Source organism: Haliotis cracherodii, unplaced genomic scaffold, assembly GCF_022045235.1.
Source record: "Haliotis cracherodii isolate W230 unplaced genomic scaffold, xgHalCrac1.p SCAF_4, whole genome shotgun sequence".
Classification (NCBI taxonomy): domain Eukaryota; kingdom Metazoa; phylum Mollusca; class Gastropoda; order Lepetellida; family Haliotidae; genus Haliotis; species Haliotis cracherodii.
Genome location: NW_027266297.1, coordinates 9,746,416 through 9,772,662, shown reverse-complemented (window position 1 = coordinate 9,772,662; position 26,247 = coordinate 9,746,416). Strand labels below are relative to the sequence as shown.

General features: G+C 39.0%; 1 protein-coding gene across 1 annotated transcript in view; it reads left to right on the top strand.

Annotated features, from left to right (window-relative positions):
• Positions 1-23,758, top strand: part of LOC139478510 (uncharacterized) — a 46,979-nt gene extending 23,221 nt beyond the window's left edge. Inside the window, exons 5-34 of the mRNA XM_071261000.1 lie at positions 531-671; positions 775-875; positions 1,063-1,255; positions 5,129-5,278; positions 7,371-7,511; positions 7,931-8,077; positions 8,381-8,530; positions 9,310-9,456; positions 9,797-9,943; positions 10,437-10,574; positions 11,157-11,294; positions 11,539-11,676; positions 13,310-13,424; positions 14,019-14,083; positions 14,504-14,787; positions 14,997-15,084; positions 15,170-15,246; positions 15,514-15,550; positions 16,123-16,220; positions 16,430-16,555; positions 16,764-16,909; positions 17,826-18,012; positions 18,838-18,984; positions 19,526-19,550; positions 20,408-20,472; positions 20,691-20,810; positions 21,032-21,151; positions 21,866-22,002; positions 22,585-22,723; positions 23,581-23,758. Coding sequence (XP_071117101.1) covers positions 531-671; positions 775-875; positions 1,063-1,255; positions 5,129-5,278; positions 7,371-7,511; positions 7,931-8,077; positions 8,381-8,530; positions 9,310-9,456; positions 9,797-9,943; positions 10,437-10,574; positions 11,157-11,294; positions 11,539-11,676; positions 13,310-13,424; positions 14,019-14,083; positions 14,504-14,787; positions 14,997-15,084; positions 15,170-15,246; positions 15,514-15,550; positions 16,123-16,220; positions 16,430-16,555; positions 16,764-16,909; positions 17,826-18,012; positions 18,838-18,984; positions 19,526-19,550; positions 20,408-20,472; positions 20,691-20,810; positions 21,032-21,151; positions 21,866-22,002; positions 22,585-22,723; positions 23,581-23,661 — 3,788 coding nt within the window. The 3' untranslated portion in view covers positions 23,662-23,758. The remainder of the gene's footprint in view (positions 1-530; positions 672-774; positions 876-1,062; positions 1,256-5,128; positions 5,279-7,370; positions 7,512-7,930; positions 8,078-8,380; positions 8,531-9,309; positions 9,457-9,796; positions 9,944-10,436; positions 10,575-11,156; positions 11,295-11,538; positions 11,677-13,309; positions 13,425-14,018; positions 14,084-14,503; positions 14,788-14,996; positions 15,085-15,169; positions 15,247-15,513; positions 15,551-16,122; positions 16,221-16,429; positions 16,556-16,763; positions 16,910-17,825; positions 18,013-18,837; positions 18,985-19,525; positions 19,551-20,407; positions 20,473-20,690; positions 20,811-21,031; positions 21,152-21,865; positions 22,003-22,584; positions 22,724-23,580) is intronic.
• The last annotated feature ends 2,489 nt before the right edge of the window (positions 23,759-26,247 follow it).

Here is a 26,247-nt window from a genome sequence, read left to right as displayed (position 1 = left end):
TCCAGTTTTGTATGCAAATTGCAAGCTGGTAGATAATTGTGATTAAGACTAAACTTATGATTCGACTATTTATATTTCTAGCATGTGGTTATGGAACCAACTGTAACCAACGCTGTGATACCCCTTTACAGTATTAAAGAAGTTGTATTCCATAAATTGTATCTACTTTGTCATCCGTCAAGGCCTAAGTAATGCCTATCAAACAATTTATTTGGATAATAGACGATGTACAACAAATTTCATTTTGGGTAATAGGACATAGACAATTGTTGATCCGCACATTCAATAAACAGCACCCTTTGTATTGTTCTTTGATATAATTCCTTTTGAATGTGTTTATGCAAGTCAAAGTAACACTGGTGAAATGTGCTGTTATGACATACCGTATCACTGCTGAATTAATAAGTCTAGATTTGATAATTATAACAATAGGTTAAACTACGACTTAATTCGGAACAGTGAAAGTAATTGTTATTTGACTGAACCAGTTATAAGCATAACTGAATGTTGTAACCCATTTTATTTACCAGCATGCACTTCTTGGTATTACGGAAGCAGCTGTGGCCAACACTGTGATGCACGTCACTGCAAGATGACCTCCAGCTGTGACGTACAAGGACAATGTGTCGGTGGATGTGAAGCTGGATATCAAGGAACAGACTGTATTCAAGGTAATAGTCAACACATCAGATCGCATGATAGTTTATATGTACTGCAATAACAAGGTGGCTAGTAATCGTGATAAAGATATGATATGACAGTCTAAGTTTCTAGCATGCACATCTGGGTATTATGGATTCAACAGTGGCAACCGCTGTGATGCTTGTCACTGCAAGTCTGACTCTAGCTGCGACTTCATACAAGAACAGTGTGTCGTATGAATTGCTAACCATATGTGCACCATTGCAGTTAGATGGCTGTTTTCAGATTTGCTGACTTAATATTTTTAGGGAGGGATGTGCGTGTATGTAACCGAAGTCAAAGTGTCGGCATTGTTAGGCATTTTGGAAACAACGGTGATGTGTCATCTTCCAGTTTTCTCTGCAAATAACAAGCTGGTAGATAATCGTGACTGAGACTAAAATAATGATTCGACTATTTATATTTCTAAAATGTGCCTCTGGCTATTATGGAACCAACTGTGGCCAGACCTGTAATACCCGTAAATGCAAATTCAGCTCGAACTGTGATGTGGTACAAGGGCAGTGTGTTGGTGGTTGTGCGGCTGGATATCATGGAACAGACTGTACTCAAGGTAATAGTCAAAACACCATGATACTACGAGTCATACGACTCCTGCGCGGAAGTTGTGTGACGAAGGTGACAGTATTCAAGACCCCAGCAAAGCTTTCAAGACGTTTAATGGCAAACACGTGGATGGCATTTACAAATTTGAAGCAACAGTGACAAAACTAACACCCGATGCATTTCCATATTTTGACATGTTCCATCGCTTCTCTCGTTTTATCAAGTGAACAATGAACGTTTCCCTTCATGAGTTTGTGACGATTGCCACCGGTGTTGCAGAATACGCACACCTTTTCGCGAACACCTCTTATCATGATAATGATTCATATACACATGATTGTTGCTCTGTTGTTTTTGACACCGAAACTGGTTTAATTTTTGGTCTGATTTATACACTGTCACAGATATTTTCTTTTTGCAAGCATTGGTTTGTAGGTACGTCTTTTCGGTGTGAATAGGTCAATTCAATATGAAGAGATCCCATATTACCTGTTGTGAGTTTAGAGCTTGGCTACAGTAGGTTAACACCATAGGTAAATATTGTAAATATTTGGGGAATCACGAAGGACAATAAAAATTCAAAAAATCTTAAGACATATATGCCTTATAGAAGCAGGGGTGGTGAGATGTTGAGACAGTATGATTCATTATTGTCTAACTTCCTTGATAGGCAGTATGTCCCGCCGCAATGAAGTATGTATTAGGAAAAGAGGTGGTCTGACAAAATATTTAGCAGTTTGCTTTTTACTAGCTTTAAGTAAGCAGTGTTTGTTGGACAAACTTATCTCTTGGTCTATGACTCAATAAATATATAATTTACAATGTTCTCACTCTCAATAATATCTGGTAAAATTATATATCTGTTCATTAATAATACACATATACATCCCAATCAGTTTGCATCAAGTTTACAGATATTTCATATAATGATTGTAAATAGGAACGTTGTTTGCCAGCACTAGAGATCACCAAGTCGTTGGTGCTCTTGGACTCTTTTCCATTTTCTTTGATTCAGTTAATACAGTTTCATGAAAAAACAGTTACCAACAGCAATAAGTATCAATATTTACAGAAGTTCTTTACGTTACGGGGGTACGAGTGGCCCAGTCATCTGAGGCGCCGCGATTCGCTGTGCAGAGTTGCGTCCCTTAGGTACGCCAGAAACCTATGATTGTGGATTCGAATCCCGGTTCGCCCCGAATATGTTTCTAGGTTTGTCACACCATACCCGTGCTCGTGGGTTTCACCGAAGTGGTAAACGTCTGAGACCTGCATCACTTCGGGCTTTCCTCCCATATTAAGCTGACACGCCGTGATCTAACTGGAATACTGTTAAAAGTGGCGTTAAACCCAATTCACTCACTCACTTTACGTTGCACGCACTTGATAACACTAACAAGCTAAAACATTACGCTCTGATCAAAACATGATACATTATGAATATGAAAATCTACAAGAAGGTAGCATAGTTATGTTTTTGAAATTTACATCTGAGACATTTGTAAATGGAAGAATTTTGATTGCAGTTTCACATCCATAATATTCAGAGACATGACATTAGCCAGCATATAGTACACGTAGGTACTACCTACAGTTCTTGCACAGTCGACATAGCTGCAGCCTAAATCCCAATGCAATATGTTTCACAAAGGATTCGCTGAAACAATATTGTTATGTGTCGAGTTCCAAATTGATTCAAGCTATCCCAGAAATCTATTCGTAAAAAGAAATTTAGACACATTACTGCAAAGTAATTACAATGGCAGTACACAATGGAGGAGCAGTAAAAATTTGATAGTAGTACAATTACAATGGCAGAATAGAATACAAAAACTGTGTTAATAGCCAAAAGGTAAGGGATAATTATATTCACATAGCAGCAACAGTGGTCAAGCTTCCAAAATGGGACTAGGCTGGATATCCAGGCGGGAAACAATGATCTTCACACATCCGCTTGTCAGGATGTAATGTGAGATGAGACAGACATGTGCTTGCCCCTATTGATATAGAATACATACCTTGGCAACATGGCAACTGCAATCCAAATCACCGTGCAATGTGCTTTACGACTGATTCGCTGAAGCGATGTGATGGCATCAGTCTCGTTTTGAGTCCTGTTTTAGTAATTTTGCCAATTGATCACAGATACCACCACCACTTCTGTTACTATTAAAGTCACGTAAACTGCTCTAAACTATACTATTAGTTGTGGTGTATTTAGTGGCCAGTGTAAATTAGGTTATCAGAAAAAATTGTGCGAGGCGTGAGCCGAATATTTTTCTGTTAACCTAATATGAAACCGTATACGGCCACTGAAGACTCCATAAACGAATTTATTATGCCGAAAATGTTACGGTATTTGGTATCTTCATCGAATATTTCATGTCAAAGTGAAAATTTGAAACTTACAATCGGCATAAATGACAGGACCAGTACATATGTTTCCGATACAACACTTTAATGAAAATCTACGGTCAACTGTTACTTGATAGCAGTCCGTTTGACCCTAACGATGGGCTGCTATCTATTCTATTGCTATGTGACGACATTGGTCTCACATTTCTTGTTTGTGAAGCCATCCTGTATTATGTTCTATGACGTTGCTATTTGCAAATCATTGCATGACCTCCGTTGTGATCTTTGTTCTCTATAATTTTAGTAATAAAGTCATGAATGTAGTTTTTTATATAAAATAATGTCTTTGCACATCTCAGTAAATTATATTGAAACACAAAACAATGTAGAATAACGAATTTCTGTACCTGATTGTTCTGTGAAATATGTGAAGTGGGGATAACCTTATATGGATATCAACTTCTTTATTTTGAGGAACCTGATGAAGGAGTAAGCATATACTCCAAAACGTTGTGGTCCTTATAATAAAGAAGCTGATATATTCCATATATTCTCTTCCTCATGTGTATTACTTCTAAATGCCTTTCAAAGATATGTGAAGTGAGTTAAGAACAATCCAAGATGGCTGTTACTGACGATAAAGGTTCTCATATTAGGTCAGTAACAACCATATTGGATTTTTACTGACGGCACACATGTTCATATGAGGTTAGTAGTTCTGCTCTCTGATTGGTCAATCTCACTTTGAGGCATAATAAATGTCAATATTCATTATTATAATTATAGCCAAATATTTATTTCGCCTTAAATCTTTGATAGTCATTGATTGTTATTACAACATTCAAGGCCTATGGCAGATATGTGTATTACAATTCTAAATTTGATTCATCAGTGACAAAAATTATGTCCAATGCAATTCCCTACTTTGACTTGTACCATATGTTCTCCTGTTTTGTCAGGAAAACAATTGACATGCCTTAGCATGTGTTTGTTACGGGTGCCACCGGTGGGGCAGGATACGTTCACCTTTAACGCGAATCATCACTATTTGATGGTGACTCATAAACACATGCTCATGATATAGTCGGAATCGTACAATCGACCCTGCTTTATGCAGAGATTTCTATTGGATATTGGAAGGGTTTTGTCACTTTATTTGGATAATGGAAGGTGTACAACAGATTTCATTATGAGTAATATATCATAGGTAATAGCTGATCAATTTTAAGAAACAGCACCCTTGTATTGTCAAAAGTGTTCTTTGAAATAATTCCTTTTGCATGTGTTTATGCACGTCAAAGTATCACTGGTGAAATATGCCGTTAAAACATACCGTAACACTGTAGATTTTGTCAATACAAATGGCAGGGATCAAATATATTGTTCGTAATACCCTTTAGTTCGTTAAAGGCGTGTTCGTTATAAACGTACTTTACTGTATACCAATAGGTTAAACTACTACTTAATTCAGTAAACGCAATGGTTATTTGACTGAAACAGTTATATAACTGATCGTATATTGCAGCATGTATGTATGGATATACGTATGGAGAGAACTGCAGCAAGTACTGTACCTCCCGCCACTGCCACAACGCTCGGGACTCCTGTGCTACTGACACAGGGGCGTGTTCAAATACAGGGTGCCAAACAAGATGGACAGGAGCAGACTGTACAGGTGTGTTTTGACGTGGATGTATCACATAGCCCTGTTCCAAAGTTGACGTTGACGTTTTACAGTAATCATTTTAGTTAAATAGTCCATGTTTGTCATCACTGCAGAAACCACCGAATACACACGTTCGACGTATATGTTGCAATACCTTGTACTTCTCGACCTTAGCAAAATATCTGTATTTTCATTATGGGAGGGGTGACGTCACACAAATGTTTAAACTTAAACGTTACAAGGCTTGCTTTAATTGCTTCAGAGTTTTCACTTTATGTTTTCGGTTACGAATCTTTTTGGTCGCCACTTCACAGCACAAGTGTCTACTGTGCATATTGTGGTCAACATGCCTTTAAGACTTGTACTGACTACGGTACTTTCAGCATCCAGTAGTAATGTAAGAATGATCGTGACCGTTATACATATCCCGCAACATGTAGCTCTATGCTCCTAGGCGTGGGGTCATTCGGAAACAGAGGGTGATGTAACATAACCTTTCTTGTACTTAAAGACAGTAGAATCGTGATCGTGATAGTTTCACTGGCACAGGTGCAAAGCAGGTAAGAGATATATAGAGAATATTATATGAGTGTTCATGTCATACTATGTTTTCGATATGAGTGTCTAAATTCCGGTATTTCCCGAGAGAGATAGAGAGTCACCATGTACTTCATGTACATCAATGCCGTCCGGATGACGGAAGCAATACATTGTTGCCTCGTGAAGTGATATGACCCTAGGACACATATGATTTTTTATGAATCCCGACATGTCTGCCCTTCTCCAAATGATATGTATTATATAAATTTATGTTCATTAGTATCCAACAGGAGATATGCCTTATGTAATGTCAAGAAGATATCCTATTCATGTACTTTTCGCTTTACGGATGGAAAACGGTCCAGCGACGTTATGATTTACTGAGTCATTGTGTTCAAGTATTACGCAGGCTATGATTCTGTGCAGAACATTTTACATGTGTACGTATCAGGGAGTTTTTATTCTTATCCTCACTTAAATTTCTGATATCTCCAAAATACCTTTTTAGCATGTAGAATGATATATTCCGTACATTTGAGAAATAATAAATGAAAAAAATGTATGTTGTAACTACATAACTCGAGACCGCCTCCGTGGTCTAGTGGCAGAGCGTCCGCCCGGAGAGCGGAAGGTCCGGGGTTTGATCCCCGGCCGCGTCATACCAAAAGACGTTAAAAGATGGTACTCGTTGTTATCCTGTCTGGCGCTCGGCATTTAGGGGCTAAAACAAGGACTGGTCGGCTCGGAGTCAGTATACTGTGACTGAGTGGGGTATTCATGTTAACCTGCGGCATGGTATCTCAGTGAGCTAGCACTATAAATCTGTATCAGTCCAGACTAGTACAAGCAGCCACACACACACTCGCATGCACGTAGCTACAATGTATATAAGTGCAATAATCTTGGACGCGACGTTAAACCCAACTTTACTTTACCTCACCTCACCTCACATAACTTGAAATCTTTGGTAATGGAGAATTCAAATGCATGTAAAGCCTTGCCGTTGTAGCAAAATATATTTTTCCAACTGGTTATCCGATGAAAACGTTATAGAGTAAATGTCAAAAGACACCCAGTATCGGTGACCTTCCTGATTTATATCTCATTCATATCTTCACATTAATCATGAATATATCAAAATCTCCAACAATATATGTTTCTCCTTGTTTGGACTTAAATATTATCTCATCAAATAGCATAGTAAGGTTTTGAAATATGATCTGCGACAAAGTGTAGTTATTGCCTGAAACATATTATCACAATACCACCTACATTATTAATATTGTGTCATGGCATTGCGAGTTGAGGCACAGGTGGTCAAGTCGTCTAAGGCGCCACAATTCGATGTAGGGAGTTGCGCCCCTTTGCCGAATTCGTCCTCGTTATGTTTCTAGGTATGTCAGTACCATACCCTGGGCCACTGGCTCCACGAAAGTGGTAAACGTCTGAGACCTACATCACTACTTAGGGCTTCCTCCCACATCAACCAGACACACCGAGATATAACTGATTCGTTCAAGGCTGCGCTCAACAGAATTTCTTCACTCATTTTATTTACCAGCATGCATTTCTGGGTATTACGGAAGCAACTGTGACCAAAGCTGTGCTGCACGTCAGTGCAAGATGGCCTCCAGCTGTGATGGACAAGGACAATGTGTCGGTGGATGTGCGGCTGGATATCAAGGAACAGACTGTATTCAAGGTAAAAGTCAACACATCAGATCGCATGACGGGTGCAACCGCTTGGGATACGCTATTTATCGAAGACAATAATTCTCTTGGTATATATATTTAATTATATATAATGGCTGTAAATATGATTGTTGTTTGCCAACAGTTGGCATCACATCCTGAGTAAGGGTTCTTGAATTGCTTTCTACTTTCTTTGTGTACATTCACGGAACACCTTAGTTACCAGCAGCAATTTTGACTGATGGCCAGATGTACTTCATGTTGCGTGTACTTGCTGCACGATGTGATGTGCTATATCAGAACAAGTCGCACTGATCAAAACATGATAAATCAATATCTCCAAGAATATATAACTTAAGCTATTGAGATAAGATGTTAAAAACACCGATTATAGATGAAGAGCAAAGGTTAGCTAATCATTAATTTCAGGCTGTGGTCCTGGGAAATATGGAGAAGGATGCAGCAAGTTCTGCAGCAACCGTCGCTGTAAGACACAATCTGCCACATGTAATCACGTGACTGGGTTGTGTCCTGATGACTGCGCTAGTGGTTTCATGGGAGATGACTGTTTGCAATGTATGTTTATTTCTTTTTTCTATTTTTAACGCATTCACATTATAGTACATTTCACATAAGCCGTCTTTAATACGGTTACTAATTTAATGTATTAATTATTTGAACATTCCGTTACAGTCATTGATAGGCGATGAATGAAAATGAAAATCAACTGCAAAATATCATTATATATTGTGTTAAGGATGTAAGTTACAAGTTTGATGCGTCCAACCAACACTGGATGTTCCACACAACGGCTATGAGGACTTTCTCATAGGTTATCTATACACTTTTTATAATAGGTTTTACGTATACCCTATTCAGCATGTATCCCAGGGAGGACGTACGGCCCTAACTGTGACAGTGACTGCAGTTCCCGACACTGTAAGACACGCCCCTCTACATGTGACATATACTCAGGACAGTGTACTGCTGGGTGTGAAGATGGGTGGACAGAGACAGACTGCTCTAAAGGTATGTACATTTAACCATTGTTTTGTGTTTCTGATAGTCAAAGGACACATTTTCAACTGCATTTACATAAGAGCTGATCGAGCAACAAACATATATTTTGGACAGACGTAAGTTGCAGTCTTTTGTGTCTCCAACCATTAGTTCTCGTACATGTACAGCAGACAAGAGCTATGAAATAAGGTGAAACCACACAGTTCACACAGTGCAGTATTCATTGTTACCATCGTAACTGGACGCGTTTATCTGAATAAATAATACCTGTCATCTATGTTAGTAAATGGAAGGGGTACGCTATATTTCTTCCATATGATCTTGTGTCAAATATACATGTATGACAGTTACTTTAATCAGGAAAGTAGATAGATAACACCCTTGGCATTGTCAAGGGGTGACAACATCTGACATAGAATTGCTTCTTGAGCTGGGTGCACGGTAGTCCTTGTAACAGTGTTCACAGAGTTGGGGGTCATATTTCTATTTCACATCTTGGACTCAAATCAAGAAATCAATATTAAGGATCTTCACAATAAAAAAACAACATCACAACACATATATTACGTTACATTGGCATTCTTATACAGCCACCCAAAGCCCCAAACAAGTGATATTAGGGCAACTTGAACGTTTGTGCGAGAAATGTGACTATGTTTGTATGTTTTGGAGCTCTGTATGTAATCAACATAAAGCTGATGTATATATGCAAATCGGTGTATTCATGCTGTCTATCAAAATGTATTATGTAGACTGAATCACATAAGTAAGATAATAATTAATTTCAGCCTGTGATCCTGGGAGATATGGAGCAGGATGCAGCAAGTCCTGCAGCAGCCGTCGCTGTAAGACACAATCTGACACATGTAATCACGTGACTGGGGTGTGTCCTGGTGGCTGTGAAAGTGGTTATTCTAGAGAAGACTGTATGCAAAGTATGTTTTCTCTCTTGTAATTGATTAACAAGTTAATGCATTTCATAATCGCCCTCTGTCATATGGGAAAGAAATTCATGAATATATGAAGATTTCCGAGGTAAAAAAATGTTGTTTTCAGTTGATATTCAAGTAACACATGATATCAGGCTATTCACAGATGGTACAAAAACAGTTATTTATCAAACTGATTTTCAATCCGTGTAAGGATGTACTTTCCTGTTCTTAATCTATATTTTTAATGACTTTTGGATAACTGGATGGTCAACTCTGTGGAAGTTAGAAGTCTTTACAAGTTTATACATTCTTCATACGTATATGTCACTCCTACTTGATGCAGCATGTACCTGGGGGATGTACGGCCCTAACTGTGCCAGTGAATGCAGTTCCCGACACTGCAAGGCACGCTCCTCAAGATGTGACAGTGTGACAGGACAGTGTCCTGATGGGTGTGAAGATGGGTGGACAGAGATAGACTGCACTAGAAGTAGGTTATAAAGCACCATTATTTTGACAGTTTCAAAAGAACGTTCTTTTGACTTAAAAATGTTATGTAGCAGTTTTGTCAGTAGTATATCATTAAGGCAAAAATATTTCCGTCAAAAATAAGGCTAGGCCATTTACTTTATCTGGACTAAAATCCAAACAATGACCATGTCAAATTCGTATCTATAACCACAGTGTTATTCTGCACGGGTTGTACGTACATGTTATAGGCGACACTTATTTCCCATTATAGATTATCACTCAGCCAGGACCCCCCTAAAATGCTTCAAAATGGTTCGACTTCTTTTTCCTCCACTAAAAGGATGATGATGCGTGAAGGTTATTTGGGCGCAGTTGAAACTCTAAGAAGCTAGGTTCCAATATATTGGTCAAATATATATAATAATAAGGAAGCATAGAATCCAAGGTACGCTAATAACACTTGAATTCCAAAATTTGAAGGTAAAGAGTTTGATATGCCCATTTTCTTTTAGACTGTGCTGATGGCTTTTATGGAAATAACTGCTCTCTGAAATGTGCTGATAGACATTGTACTAGTACATCCTGTCTTGGTAATGGAGTATGTAGTGCTGGATGTGATGTTGGATGGGCACTGCAGGACTGCACACAAGGTAACATTCATTTTTCTGACACCAAATTGGCATATTATATATTCAAATATTTCGTCTGCCATCTATTGTAATCCAAGCATTCAACAAAAAAGTACATCTAAACTATATTCGTCACAATATGAGATATAAAATTAAAAATAAAACTGCAGTACTCGGTGCCATTTTTAAAAGTGTCTCAAGCTCTTTGTGAAAGATAATGGCAATACTTTTCCCTGTAAATGTACTTTGGTTGTAAAATGACCTGAATTGACATTCTACGTGTATATTAAGGGCAGACCATATTTTACACCAAATAACTTGTTCCAGCAAGAACATAATATATTGTTCGAAATTACACCCCAAACATAAATTGTACGTTTGGCATTCTGGATGTTTTGGACAAAGATGAGTAATGCAAATAATAATGTCTGTTCCTCAATTCACAAAAAAATGCTTTAAGGTAGTGACGGAAAATATATCCTAATTCTAACATAAATCCCAGTCCCACTCCCCCACTCCCCCTCACCGAATATTGAATGACCGGTCCATCGGTGTCGATGTGTTAAAATAGGACTTTTATTTACTCTGTGCTGTTCCAAACAGAGTGCCCAAATGGCACATATGGCATCAAATGTAACTCCGCCTGTGGCCACTGTGGTGACAACAACAAATGTCATCACGTCACTGGAGCCTGTCCAGGTGGATGTCAGGCAGGGTGGCAACTTCCCCAATGTCAGACAGGTGAGTGTGCAAATCTATATGCAACAACTGCACTTAACCTCAAGTTAACCATATAATGATATCAAAACAAATATAATCTTTCGTGTTTGCCTTTTGCACTGGAAGCAAAATAGCAATAACTGGTAGAATCCCAAATCACCTCAAGTAAATGTCAGATCCACACATGTGAGTAATGTGAACAATCGTTAATCCCGTTATGTATTATGCAACTGCATTGTATAGAACTGTTCGTTTTCGATTTTAGAGTGTGACAATGGGACGTACGGAGTGAACTGTGAGAAGATCTGCGGCCACTGTAACGGAACATGTGATGCTGTTGACGGAAGATGTCGCTGGGGATGTACTGAGGGATACAATGGTTCTCACTGCTCAGTGAAGCTTGGTAAGTTATCTCATACAGCTCACATAAAGTCTGACTCTTACGTATCTGTAAATGGGCACCGGGAATCAATGATAGTCCTTATACTACTCGTTGCGTAAATGTTAGTCTGTGTGTTGTGAACCATGCATTACTTATTATATGATATGCAATACAATATTCGACATTATTACGCTTTGTACCTGTCAGCATTAGCAATCATTGTATGTATGTACCTCTACGTAGTAGTTTGATGATTAAGGATGTGATAAGACTCAATTCTCTCACGTAAAAACATTGGTGAATATCAAGGCTTCATCTGCATCATCGGCCTCTCAATATATGGGGAAAGCTACCGGTAAAGGGACCACATGGTCGATCACCGTTTAGGAGCTATCAGCTAAAATAAGAGAATGCATGATTTTATTAATATTCTATATAAGTGATGAAGACTTACGTATGTTACATATAGACTGTACTAATTATGAAATCTCTTCATTAGAGCTTTCAACAATGAAATTGTTTAGAGGTATCCTAAAGGTACCGCATGGTCGAACGCACATGTATGCAGCACAAAGTGAACACAGAGACCCTGCAGAACACGTAGGGAAAGCAATATTTTACTTTCGCTTCATCAGGCACCTTTCATCATTCCCCCATCATTTTGGTCAATGATACATAATTGTGATGCGAAACAGGTTTGTTTTCGTAATAATTACTTCAAAGTCATCTATCTCTCAAACGGTGAAGTCAGGAAAATTTAAAAAAAACATTTAAAAAACGTATCTGTCTGTATGAGAAACGTGTAAATGTGTGGTATTCCAGACTGACGATGGATAGTGGGAATCCAGGCTCTTGACTTCAGCTTGATAATAAAATGATTAAACATGATTAAATGTTTATCCTTTTAATTGCATACTCATATTAAATGCATCCATTTTATTGTCAAATGAATTATGTAATTAAAAATTGTGGTTGTCGTGAGAGGAGACTAACAGGATCGGTGGTAAGGCTTGCTGACTTGGTTTGATGCATGTCATCGTTTCCCAGTTGCGTGGATCGATGCCCATGATATCAGCCACTGGCTCGTCTGGTCTAGACTCGATTATTTACAGACCTCCGTCATATAGCTGGAACATTGCTGAGTGCGGCGTAAAAACAAACAAAACTGCATGTAAACATGCAAGTATAATGGTTTATTATTTGGAGTTGATTACGTTTAATAAAAAACTGATAGTCTTAGGTATAAAGGGACCACTTCTACCATTACGCATGAGCGCGTTGTGTGAGATATATGAAGATGAGCATACGGAAACGTCCTAATTATCATTGTTTTATGGCAAAATGAAAACAATGTTTTCTCACTGAAACAGATTTCTCAAATTCTGATGATACCATTCTTTGACAAAGCACTACGCCTTAAAGCTATTTAGTTCATTTGTTCTACTTTGGAGGGATGATATTTTAGATTATAAACCCACGTGGTACCTTTACCGGTTGCCTTCCCCATATACTCCCCACTGCACTTGCTTGCGTCCTCGCCCTGTTTATATACCGCCACATATAATTCATTAACCATTGAAACGTCTCTGCAGCCCATGTCCGAAATTTTAGATTGTACATTAATTCACCAGATACATGTTGTACACATTTACAGCTCCTCTAAATGGAAAAGGCACATCCCAGTTGTTTCCAGTGTCAGCTGTGGCGGGAACAGTTGCAGGTCTACTTGTTGCGGTCATCCTCATTATTATTGTGGTCCTTGTCATCAGGTAATTTCTGACAACATCTTGTACACCAGCTAAGTGTGACTCCATATGTATGTACATTCATCACAAGACTACCTGTTGCCAACTAAACGTCAAACCATACTTGGACATAGTGTCAATTAGGTCTAGATTTCAGCTTTTAAACAATGGTTCATCCCGTAAATGGGATTCGAAACCCATACATCTTTTGGACTACGTATATTTATTTTCCTTGATAGATATGTTTTCACTGCCGATGCTAGAACAGGATGTTATATTTATGTAAGTGCCATGTGTGGTCTGTTTATGTTAGTAGCGTGTGGTCTGTTTATTCTAGTCCCATGTGTTATGCTCATGCTAATGTCGATTGTTCTGTTTATGTCAGTAGCATGTGTTTTGTTTATGTTAGTCCTGTGTGTTTTGTTTATGTTAGTCCCATGTGTTTTATTTTTGTTAGTCCCGTGTGTTTTGTTTAATATTAGTCCAGTTCGTTTTGTTTTTGTTAGTTCCATGTGTTTTGTTTATGTTAGTTCCATGTGTTGTGTCTATGTTAGTAACGATTGTTTGTTACGTAGTAGTGTGTGGTTTGTTTACGCTCGTACCATTCTGATGTCACAGGAAGAGGAGGCTTCACCAAGGCGACATCAGCAAACACGTTGCAGAGATTCACCCTACAGCACAAGGTGAGAACACTACAACGACACTGTAGGAAACCATTTAGTCCACCAGTTCTGTTTTATTTCATATTTTGTTTTATGAAAAGACGTGTCAGAAATTATTATTAAAGTTTCAGATGTCTTTATATGAATGCAGGTGTTGTTTAAGATGTAGAGGTTAGGCTTAGAATTGTGACTGTTGTGTTAGCTCGTTTGCAACATTTAAATATAAACCTTGAGGTAAACTATATTTTAAGGAAATCCAGGGAAAGTAAATACTAAAGTCGTATTGAATCAGGGACGTACTTATTTTGCATTTCTTAGCTACAGCTCTATTCTTTGTCCTGTGATAAAACAAGCTCATAACTTTCATTACAACAGTGAGATTTCAAGACAGATCCCAACGCAAAGTATAATGCATGTACTGTATGCTTTCCATTGCTGTAGAGAATGGCGCTGTTGGTAACCGTTTTCTGGATGAGAACAAAGCCGTCCATCAGAAGCCACCAATAAAACCAAAACCTGCCACACACGCCGCATCAAGCAAACAGCTTAGTTCTAAAGACAAAGACCAGGAGGAGGAAGACGTTGATGAGGAAGTTCGATCACCTAACAGCTGTTACTACAACGCAGACGCCGAAGACGCCATAAGAGACGTCGTTGTGCCTGAATTAGCTGCAACAGTGGCAATGCTTAAACAGAGGGAAGATGGATTTGAAAGAGAATATAACGTGAGTCGTAGATAGTACTTCACAGAGGGAACACTGTTGTATTATTGTAGCAGTGTGATATTGTGTTTATGTAAGTCCCTTGTGTCTTGTTTTTGTTGGTCCTGTTCGTGAATGTTAGTGATGTTTATGTTGACTCACAATCTGACTCTGCATAACAATATATGCTACCCGAGATCAGATTTCATATCTGAAATGTATTGTACTTCCAGCGACTGCCGACTGGATTCACAGCGTCATATCAAGACTCTCAGAAACCCGAGAACAGTGGCAAAAACAAGTTCAGAGGCTATTACCCCTGTGAGTTGAACTGATTTGGTTGAGCTTACAAAAATATACAAGATGTGGTTATCAAGAGTTTAACTGACATTATTTTAAATTTCAGACGACCATAACCGAATCCGCCTGACTCTCCTACCAGCTACCCCTGGCTCTGACTATATCAACGCCAGTATCATGCACGTGTGTACTTTTGTAATCTCGTCTTCTTTCATTCAGTGTCACTGCATTTTAACCCTTTCACGGTTATATTTCGAATCTGTTTACTCCGGACATAGTGATCTTTGTTAAATCGCCCGGATAAGGGGTACTGAGAAATGTTCCTTTTGGTATAACAAAATCGTTCAGAAGGCGGGGTTTCCAGACTAATACGGCATACACAATACAAACACAGAAAATAGATGGCTACAAGGATTAAACTATCCAACTGCCCCGTTTCCTTAATTTCAGAGCTACAACCAGAGGAAGACTTACATAGCAGCTCAAGGTGAGATACAAGTACATGTATTTTGGCGTAGTGTTTTTGAAAACGGTTGAATGATCTGTTGACAGAATGAAATAACTGACACAGATGTGACCAGTACATCTTACTAATGTACACGCTTGTCTCTGTGTGTATCTGACCGCCTCCGTGGTCTAATGGTAGAGTGTCCGCCCGGAGAGCGGAAGGTCCGGGGTTCGCTCCACGGCCGCGTCATGCCAAAAGACGTAAAAAGATGGTACTTGTTAGTCTGTCTGGCGCTTGGCATTAAAGGGCGAAAACAAGGACTGGTCAGCTCGTAGCCAATATACTGTGTCTGTGTGGGGTATTCATGTATCTCAGTGTGCTAGAACTATAAATCTGCATCAGTCCGGACTAGTACAAGCAGCCACACACATACACGTACATGCACATCGCTATATAAGTGCAATAATCTTGGATCTTGGATCTAAAGCATATAATTGGAAAAGACAGTATTTGAGGGGATGTTTCAATCTTGTGATGATTTAACAAACAAATGGAAATTTGTACATCAAGCCAATAGCATCCTCGTTGTTTCAATTAACTAATGGGTCTAGCCCCCAACAAGAAGACAGTGGGCGACTTCTGGAGGATGATCTGGGAACATTCCTGCAGCGCTGTGGTCATGTTGACTGGTCTGGTTGAGGAGACTAAGGTAGGATTTCATGATATGCAAATAAATAACGTCTCGATTATCCTATGAAACATTCAGTTAAAAAGGCAAAACATCAGATAAAAATAAATGAATGGATCAATAACGATCTTGGCTTCCATTAAAAAAACGTGCAAGATTTCAATATGACTTTGTGTCTAATCACAGGAATGCACATTGTGTCAATATAGACCAACTATTTCAAATCGTAGGTGAAATGTGAGCAGTATTGGCCGACAGATGGTGCAATGGACGTTGGTCTCTTCACGGTAGAGGTGGAGGTAACACAAATCCGTGCGAACTTCACAATGAGACACATGAAAGTCACTTCAAAGGCAGTGAGTATTGGATCAAAACAGTCACAGCATGTGTTCACTAAATTATGTCGTGGTATAACTGGACAATATGCTGAAGTAGTGCGTGAGTCAACATCTGAATTTACATTGACACACAGCAATTTGAATTAATAAGGTAACTCAGCAAGTAAAACATATGATTGAAGTTTGTTTCATGTTACCACGAAATATAAAACACCTTCTGTCACAGACTGGAGAGAGTCGGTCAGTTATCCAGTTCCACTTTACATCCTGGCCTGACCACGGTGTCCCCGACACCCTCGCTCTCGCCAGCTACATCTGGCTTGTCCGACAGACAGTTGAAGGAACAAACGGGCCACTGCTTGTCCACTGCAGGTAGGTAAACTTTAGTTACAAAGACAGCTAACAACTACTTGTCCACGGTAGATTCGGAAGCCATTCTTCAAATAATCCCTACTTTATTCACTTCTTGATGATTACATCATTCATACTATTTTGTTAAATGTTCTGACATTACGAATTGGACATACGAAAATTAAAGGATTGTAATTTTTGAAACATCATTGTTCTGGACCCTGAAATACGCTGATCAATACTCTGTCGGTGAAGTTGATTCATTAATCAATTTGTTAAATCCAGACAATTTATCTGGAATCAGTGTCGTCCGGGATTACAGGTATCCACTGTAATATGTTCACATCACTGGTATATGATGTGATAGAACAAATATCGTTGACGATTTGAGCTCAGAAATTTGACAGCTTAAGGAAATACATGCATATGTATGGACTATTTCAGAGAGTACAGACACATGTACATTGTGGACTATTTCAGTGCGGGTATTGGCGTACAGGCACAGATATGTACATTGTGGACTATTTCAGTGCGGGTATTGGACGTACAGGCACAGATATGTACATTGTGGACTATTTCAGTGCGGGTATTGGACGTAGAGGCACAGATATGTACATTGTGGACTATTTCAGTGCGGGTATTGGCGTACAGGCACAGATATGTACATTGTGGACTATTTCAGTGCGGATATTGGACGTACAGGCAGAGATATGTACATTGTGGACTATTTCAGTGCGGGTATTGGACATACAGGAACAGATATGTACATTGTGGACTATTTCAGTGCGGGTATTGGACATACAGGAACAGATATGTACATTGTGAACTATTTCAGTGCGGGTATTTGACGTACAGGCAGAGATATGTACATTGTGGACTATTTCAGTGCGGGTATTGGACGTACAGGCACAGATATGTACATTGTGAACTATTTCAGTGCGGGTATTGGAGGTACAGGCAGAGATATGTACATTGTTGACTATTTCAGTGCGGGTATTGGACGTACAGGCACATACATCGCCGTGGACTCCCTGATAGACCAGGCCCGAGGGGAGGGGGTGGTGGATGTCCTGGGGTACGTGTCCGTGATGAGGGCACAGAGGAAGAACATGATACAGACAGCGGTAAGTGGAAACAACAACTACATACCTTTGTATGACACGTGAGTGGCGGGAGCAGAACACGCTTATCCTTTCCAAGAACATCTGACGTCATCAGTACGTTTCACTGACCCATTCTTATAATGTCATCACTAGTTTGGGTTAGACCCAGTGGAATCTGTTTCGGAAGATAATCGCGACTAAAGATTAAAGCGTACGTAAAAGGGTTTACTGGCTGAAATATACCCCTTATATCTTGTGTATTCTGCTATATACACCTATTGCAATAAACCTTTTCAAAACCAATGTTGAATTCCGACTGCATGACGAACATGTGTTCATGAATCACTATCAATGAGGGATGATACCAGTTGTTCGCGAAAAGGTGTATCCTGCCCCACCGGTGGCACCCGTCACAAACATTAAATATTATTTGTAGTTTTATATCGAAAACAATTGTCACGTCCAGATACTGAAAGAAACGGCTTTAAAATATGTGCATAACCCAGCGCAACCTCGTCATAAACTGCCTGCACGTCAACGATAGGGTCTCGAACATTCATGTCATGATGATCTTCTGAGGTCAGTATATATATCTGATAACTGAAAATCGTTTATTATATCAGAATATATTCTGATTGTGTCAGTCATGAAACCATTTGAACCGAGGTTCTACTCCAATTAGAATGTTTTCTAAAAAAGGAAGTGAGTCGGAAGTTTAATTTACCATCTTCTAAATTGAGCTGCAATGGCAGTACTTTCAGTTCAAAGTATTTAATGCAGTAAGAGTTTTTTCGAAACGGTTCATACCGACGTGAAACAACATTATGTGTTTTTTCTCAATCACAGGCCCAGTATGAATGTGTCTTCCACTGTCTGGTGGAAATGACGACATACGGCAGCACCAGCATGGACGTCTCCAACTACACCACCAGTTACGGCAGCAGCGGCATGGACACCACGGTTGATGGCCGGACTCTCAGACAGTTGTCACAGGTCAGTGTTGAAACGTATGTTTATTTGTTGTTTTTTTTCTCTAACGCCGCACTCAGAAATATTACAGCTACATGACGGCGGTCTGTAGATAATCGAGTCTGGACCAAACAATCCAGTGATTTCCATTATATGTGTTAACCTAAAGAATTTCTTTGTCGCACACTTAAAACATGTAGCGAGAAACGTCGGAATAAGTGTAAATTGCTGGATGTCAAAGACATTTTGCACAGTGATAACTTGTGAATAAAATAATAACAAGGCAAAGACTCTTGGTCCCAAACACTCTCACCTCAGTCTACGATTATACACATTCTACACAATACATACCGTCCTGTTGGACTACCATAATATTCAAGTAGGTCATATTCCAAATATTTTGTAATTCCACGGACACGGACAGAATTCCTTCTGACATACACATATACCTTCCTCTTCTTACACGAAGATGATATTCAACATTTTATTGGAATTGCAATTCTTATCCATTCTTATGTTATATTGAGAGAATGAATTATTTTCCTTTTTATCTGTATGTTCACAGATGCTGGTGTCAGAGACCCGAGATGGTAAGTACACATGATTGTCAACATTGAATTTGATTCAAATATATGCATTGATGCTGATGATATGCTGTAAAGTGAACATGCACTCTTTTCAACAACACAGTCCACATCTTACACGTCTAACGTGTCTACTGGTGACCCATGAACATGTGCTTTCAGTTTCAGTCCCCATAGGCACGGAAGTGGACGTGTAGCTACATAGCTACATGTGTAAGAGTAGAAACGTTTGGGAAATTCCCTGTTCTAAAACATGCAATTCATTTTCCTGGATCAGTGTACTGAACATCCTTTACGCTGCAGTCAGCAGTAGTTCAGCTATATCACGGTATCAGGCAAGCTATTGACTGAAAGCATGAGAAGCGACCCATGTCGTCGGGGATTCTGTACCAAGTCACCTTCAACCTATTCACGCCTTACGACCAGCATGGAATATGAGTTCATCTCATCCCTGCATGATACTAAAGTGCATAGTTTACGTCAAATTAAAGGTTAAGTTGGTTAGGTGTAAAGTCGCTGTAAAGGAAACCATGAATAGATGAAGGTCTTTGACGATTTTCACTTTGGTGAGACCCTCACACACGGGTACCGTGAAAACAAAACAAGAAACATGATGAAGGCGAGTCTTGGATTTGAACCCACCATCAGCAAGACGGCATGACCACTTGTGATTGAAACGATTAACCACACATGAAAATTGAAGATTTATTTATTGACTGTGTTTATGGAATAACCCAAAACCTCCCCATCAATAACGTCGTCGACAATCATAGCTAACTGAGATTTCTCTAGACCTGATGCTGAATGATGAGACTACATATTTATGTCCTCTGATATTCTGCTTGTACTGTAACATTTTGCAGATACCCCTAACCGACACAGAATGTGGGTGGATGGTAACCCTGACTTCATTGTCCGTGTGGGGCCGGTAGGTGGACAATATGTTTAATATCTTTTATTGCTCATAAAACTGTTTTAATAAAATGTTTACAAGTATAATAAAGAATACCAAATTTACTGGTGAGATAGAAATTCTGATGAAATAACTGCAAGGGAACAACACACAAACTGTTGCATCTAAATATAGCAGACAGACTCCCTGTTCATATTACCACCCATGACACCCATATCCATTCCTTCTTCCAGACCCTGACGTGCCTGAGGGGGTACCTGCAAGCCGATACCCCACCCCCGAGATTAGTGAAGTTGTTGTGGAAGCTGGTTGAAGAGAACAACGTCCACAACATCATCGTCGTCACGCCAAATGTATGCACATAGAATCTTTTGAAATAGTTAAAGAAGTTGTTTTTCACGCTTACGCATCGTGTTTGAGATTGATAGCCCATAATTCCAAAGCTGTAGCATTTCATTCCTGTTACTAATACGTTCACCTCAAGCAAGTGTCTGCACCACGTGATACTGTAGTCTGCCTTTCCTTTCAAAAATGCATGTGTTAAATACTGACGTTTGTAACATGTCCTCCCTAGCCGGGCTTAGTAGAAGCAGAGGGCAAGTCCAAGACGCACGGTTGGATTACTGTGACGACAACGAGCAAAACCAACTTATCGGGGGACCTCTCCATGATCAACTTGCAGCTTGCTACAAAAGTAAGAGTTCTTGGTCATTAGCTTACAGTATTAGAACAAATATATTCGCAATACAATCTTTTCTTGACTGACAAAATGCACAAAATTATATTAGTCGAGTCTCTTTAAGTATGCTCCTGTTAACTGAATACTTTCTTTGGTCACTGTATTTCTTTTCTCATCATCCTATGGCTCCTGATAACGAAACTCCTTCAAGCTGAAATTACGAGTAACAAGATGAACTGGCTCAAAACAAGGTGCTATACATCAGCTGTACATGGACACATTTAACGTATTTTTAGAGACATCGTATCGTTAATGTACAGTTGTTGTTGTGAATCCCTGCTCACAAAACTAATTATACACATGTACCTAAATCTGAGGAGCTTGCAATAATCCTGAAATGTAAATAAAAGCCATAAAACTATTTCAATTATCATATGAATGAAATGTCCATCGTACGATTCCGTGCAGTAAGTGACTTATCTCACGGTCAAGTTGTGACGATACTAGGTGTGGGCGAAAATATGGCATCTCCTGTGCATCGCAGAACGTCATTCTTTCTATGTCTGTAAGTGCAATTGCACTAGTATATATGGGATTACATGACAATGACAACATCATATGTGTGATAGGACAACAATATAAACAATAAATATGCATGCAAGCGAATGTTATTCTGTCTGCGGACAGTAGAGTGATATTATCTTGCAATATTTCATACGTGTCACACAGGCAGGCAGACCCCGGCAAGTGAAGATGGTCAACGCTGACGCCCACTTAACAATGGAAGCCATGACTTCACATTTGTTAAACCACGCCGACCTTCAAAACACATCAACTCAGACTCACCCTGTTGTTGTTGTTCACAGGTTAGAATGTCTCCAGAATATTTGACACATTATCATTCAGATTATTAGCCGAATATGTTCCCCATTGTAAGTATAATAGTCAAAGAAATCCATTTGTATGTTTCTATTCCTGATATATGTTATATAGGATTGAAGCACATGCGGTTCAAGATCTCTTTGTTATTTTATTTCTTTCTTGAAATAATCGAAGTTAAATACATATTTTCATTCACTGATGCAAATTTGAAAACTATGTTAATACACAGATAGAGTAAATAACTTCCATGTATAGTGCAAAGTGAAGCCGATCCTTATTTGGTTACAGAAATACACACACTTCCGGAAACCTCCATATACTTTGTTTGGGAATAATTGACTATGATTTATTGAGGAAGTGGGCGTGCCATCGATCTGTAGTGCTTATCAAAAGTAGTTCCTGCTTGGCGACCTCTTGTGTAAATATAGTGGGTCGTGATACGAAGTTTATATGCTTGGTTTATCGTATTGATAACACGATACATTATGTGATAAACACATTTACTGTTATGGATACATGACACAATGTATAACAGGAAACATGACATGTAACTATTTGAATTGCAGCAACAATGACCGAAAACTTGCTGTCTCGCTCTGCATCATGGGTAATATTCTGTCCGGTATTCGTGAGGATGCCCGTGTTGACGTAGTCGATCACGTGAGGACGTTCCTCCAATGTAGCCCAGATCTTCAGTTCACCCAGGTAGTGACACAGGAGTTTCCTCAGTTTGCCGATAAATTCTAGCTTTAAATAACATTTAATTTAATATGTCTTGGCATCATATTGGGTATATTATATGATCGGGTGATCAGCTTTGCTGTCTTGGTTGATGAATGTCATCCTATCCCAGTTGCGTGGATCGATGCGAATGATATCAATCACTTGACCTGGTCCAGGCTCAATTATTTACATAATGCCTCCATATAGCTGGAATAATGCTGAGTGCGGCGTTAAACAACAAACAATCAAACCTTACATAAGGAAATCAGAATAGACGTCAAGAAGCAGCCGGATTCAGAAGACTGGTCTCAGTCATCACTCACTACTGTCATTATTGATACTGAAGTGAAATTGTAGCATTATGTAGCACATGTAGTACCGAAACAGGAGCGTAGTACACCGTAGAAACTGCCAGCAGCAATGGGTTGGGCTGCAGCTGTGTGGGAGTTTGAACCGTGGCCCGCAGATCAACGTCAGCTGTTGACCAGAACTAGCCACAATTTTTTTAAACTGGGCTTGTAGACTGTTCTAAAACTTTGAGAACGTCTGTGGCCAGTAACGGATATTGTATTGATGCTTACCCCTGACTCAGACCCTGCGGTAGCCCTTAAACAGTGAGTTGTGTACAGATCGTGATGTCATAACCGTGACACCTGTACGAGCTTACCGGTATTGTTGGTTCCCGCAACAACGTACAACACTATCAGCTGTCTAATTAAGATAGAATGTGACCATTAATAATGCAATATAAAACATCATAAACACAAAATATGGTTAGCTAAATGTTGAGTATCTCATGAATACTCCTTCAGTAATATGAATGTGTTTTCATTTTTCAGAGCGATGTGCAGATGTTCCACGACTTTGCGCAGCAGTGTATTCTGAGGACAGACCCATCTAATACCTACGCCAACATCTGAACTTAACACCAAACAATCCCAAAGGACCACATTACATCAACTGTGCTAATATCTGAACTTACTACCACACCTTATGAACTTCATCTTGCCAACACTTATGTCATTGTCTCTGTATGTGTTTCCTTAGCTTTACACTCAACACCTGTAGCCTAATATGTGATGCGTGTATCATATACGAATATGTATTCTTCAATTCAGCTTTTGGTAATCGTAAGGTGAAACTACCGTTACAGGTGAGAAACGAAGGAAGGGATATCCAATGCTGTCGCGGTTATATAGGCTTCATGCTATGACCGCCCTACAAAATATATATGTTGTTTTCACATTATGTTTCGACAAGCATCATATTCATATACTGATAATATACACTTGCAATGGGTTACGTGAAAGTATCAACTTCTTAACTACACAGAACGTATGCACGTCTGCTTATGCAGCACCTGAGGCAAATATGAATGTCACATAATTATTGCTTCTGAATAGTTTACTTATCAGAGTGCATCCTTACACTGTTAATATTGACTAGATAATAGCTTGCTGACGTTAGATATATCACTGCAAGATGGTTAACCCCCAATCTTGTGAAACCGGAACGTATTTGCTCGTCCTCTTGGTCTAAGCAATTACACGGTGGACCATGTGCTTTTCACGTTGTCTTCTTGAATGCCCCAGTTATGTCTGAATACTAATGTTCTTCCCCAAACGGTGTTAAGTGGTGTTAAGTTAGGACCCTGCAGGTCAAACAACACGCTAGTACAAACGCTACATCAAAGCATTCCTGTGCATGTATATTTTCAATCGAAGGCTGGCATACTTGAGAAAGTACCGTGTGTATGCGGTCATGTTCATGCTCTTAGTCGTGGTACATACTGAAGGAAGTAGTTATGTTTTTGTACGAATTCCAAAATGTCCACTTTATTTCTATGAATTAGCACTTTCTTGAGTTACACATATCAACCACATGTTACATATTCGTGCTCTAGTAATGAAATGTGTGAAGCACTGTGATATTGCTGGAATATTGCTAAAAGCGGCGTAAAACTACACTCACTCACTCACTCTAGTAATAAACTGTATGCTATTAAAATGAATTGATATGATAACCAGGAAGCGAATCGAATGGTAAACAGAAAAAAACAAACATATATAAGGTAAGATAAAGTTCATCAATATATCAAACAGCTATGCATGACCTTTCCACTTAACAGAGTAAAAGTTAACATGTGTTGCCTGAGACACAACACTTGGAATGTATAGTACAGGTCAAACAAGGGAAATGGATTGGACATAATTTTGGTCAGTGACGCCTGAAAGTCGGCAATGTCCTCTACATCTCTAGCATAAACATATTTTGAAAGATTTACTAATGCCTTGAATGTTGCAGCCCTGATAAAATCATATTTGAGGAAGAATCATATGATGTTTTTCAAAACCTTTGTAGAAGGAACTTTTTCGCTCGACTGTACATCAAAAGTTGTGAAATGTTGACATCAAAGACTGGAGCTGCTGGAATATTGCTCGATGTAAAGGTGTAGCTGACCTCTGAGAAGTCACTCCTCTTATCACAGCCTGGTTGGAGAGGAAGGGGTGGGATTTCATTACTCTTCATTGGTTTGCAAATGTCTAAATATGAAACAGAAGAGACGGTTTTACTGGCTCGTTCTATTTCTCGTTCAGGTGGGTAAATATGTAGAAGGGAATTGCCTATTTGGCCATTAGCCGCACATGTACATGTGCATCAGTTGTTATAGTTGTATGCACGTTATATTTGATGTACGGCCTGTGTCGTATCACGTAGATTCGTGACGTAAGTACATAATGTATGCAGACGCACGTCTGTCATGCAAGTGCGTCATAAAGTATGTACGTAATAAAATCGTACAGTCATGGACAAATGCACGGACATTCCACTTAAACGATTAAGGTGATGCCTGCGTAGTTTTGTATACTTTTACATTTTCTTCCCGATTCTCAGTGAAAGACCTGCTATCTGGAGATCTTAAACATTCGCGAGAACTGCTCGTGATCTGAAAGAATTTGTCAGCTGGTTAGCATCTGTGTTATGATCTGTTAATATAACCCGTGAAGGAGATTCCGTACTAGCCGTGATTGGACCCAGTGGTCATGTGTATGTGTACATGCAATATACTCTTTTTATATGGTGCTTATATAAACTCTTGTTTTAATTCATTTACTTACATTTACAATTATAGACTATAATTTATTTAATATCCTTTTCTGTAACCAGCACTACTAATTATTTGAATTTGTATATTTGTTTTGATATCGTCGCTTTAAACAATAAAAAAAGTTATTAAATATACATATTGCTTACATTTTTAAATACAATTATAACATAGATGGGCGAAACACTCCACAGGATGTGTTTACGCTGATGGCGCCTCATCGTGCCCGAGGGCGCTGCTCATGCTAGCATTGGTTTGTCTGATCGAGCCTAGCTAGCTGCTTATAAACTTTTGTTTTTATTTGTTCTTCAAGAAATAAAAATTTATAGAAATACATGTATGGGTAACCAGTAAACTGTGAAACTATTTGAAAACATCTGCTTGTGATCTGTTTGTTTAT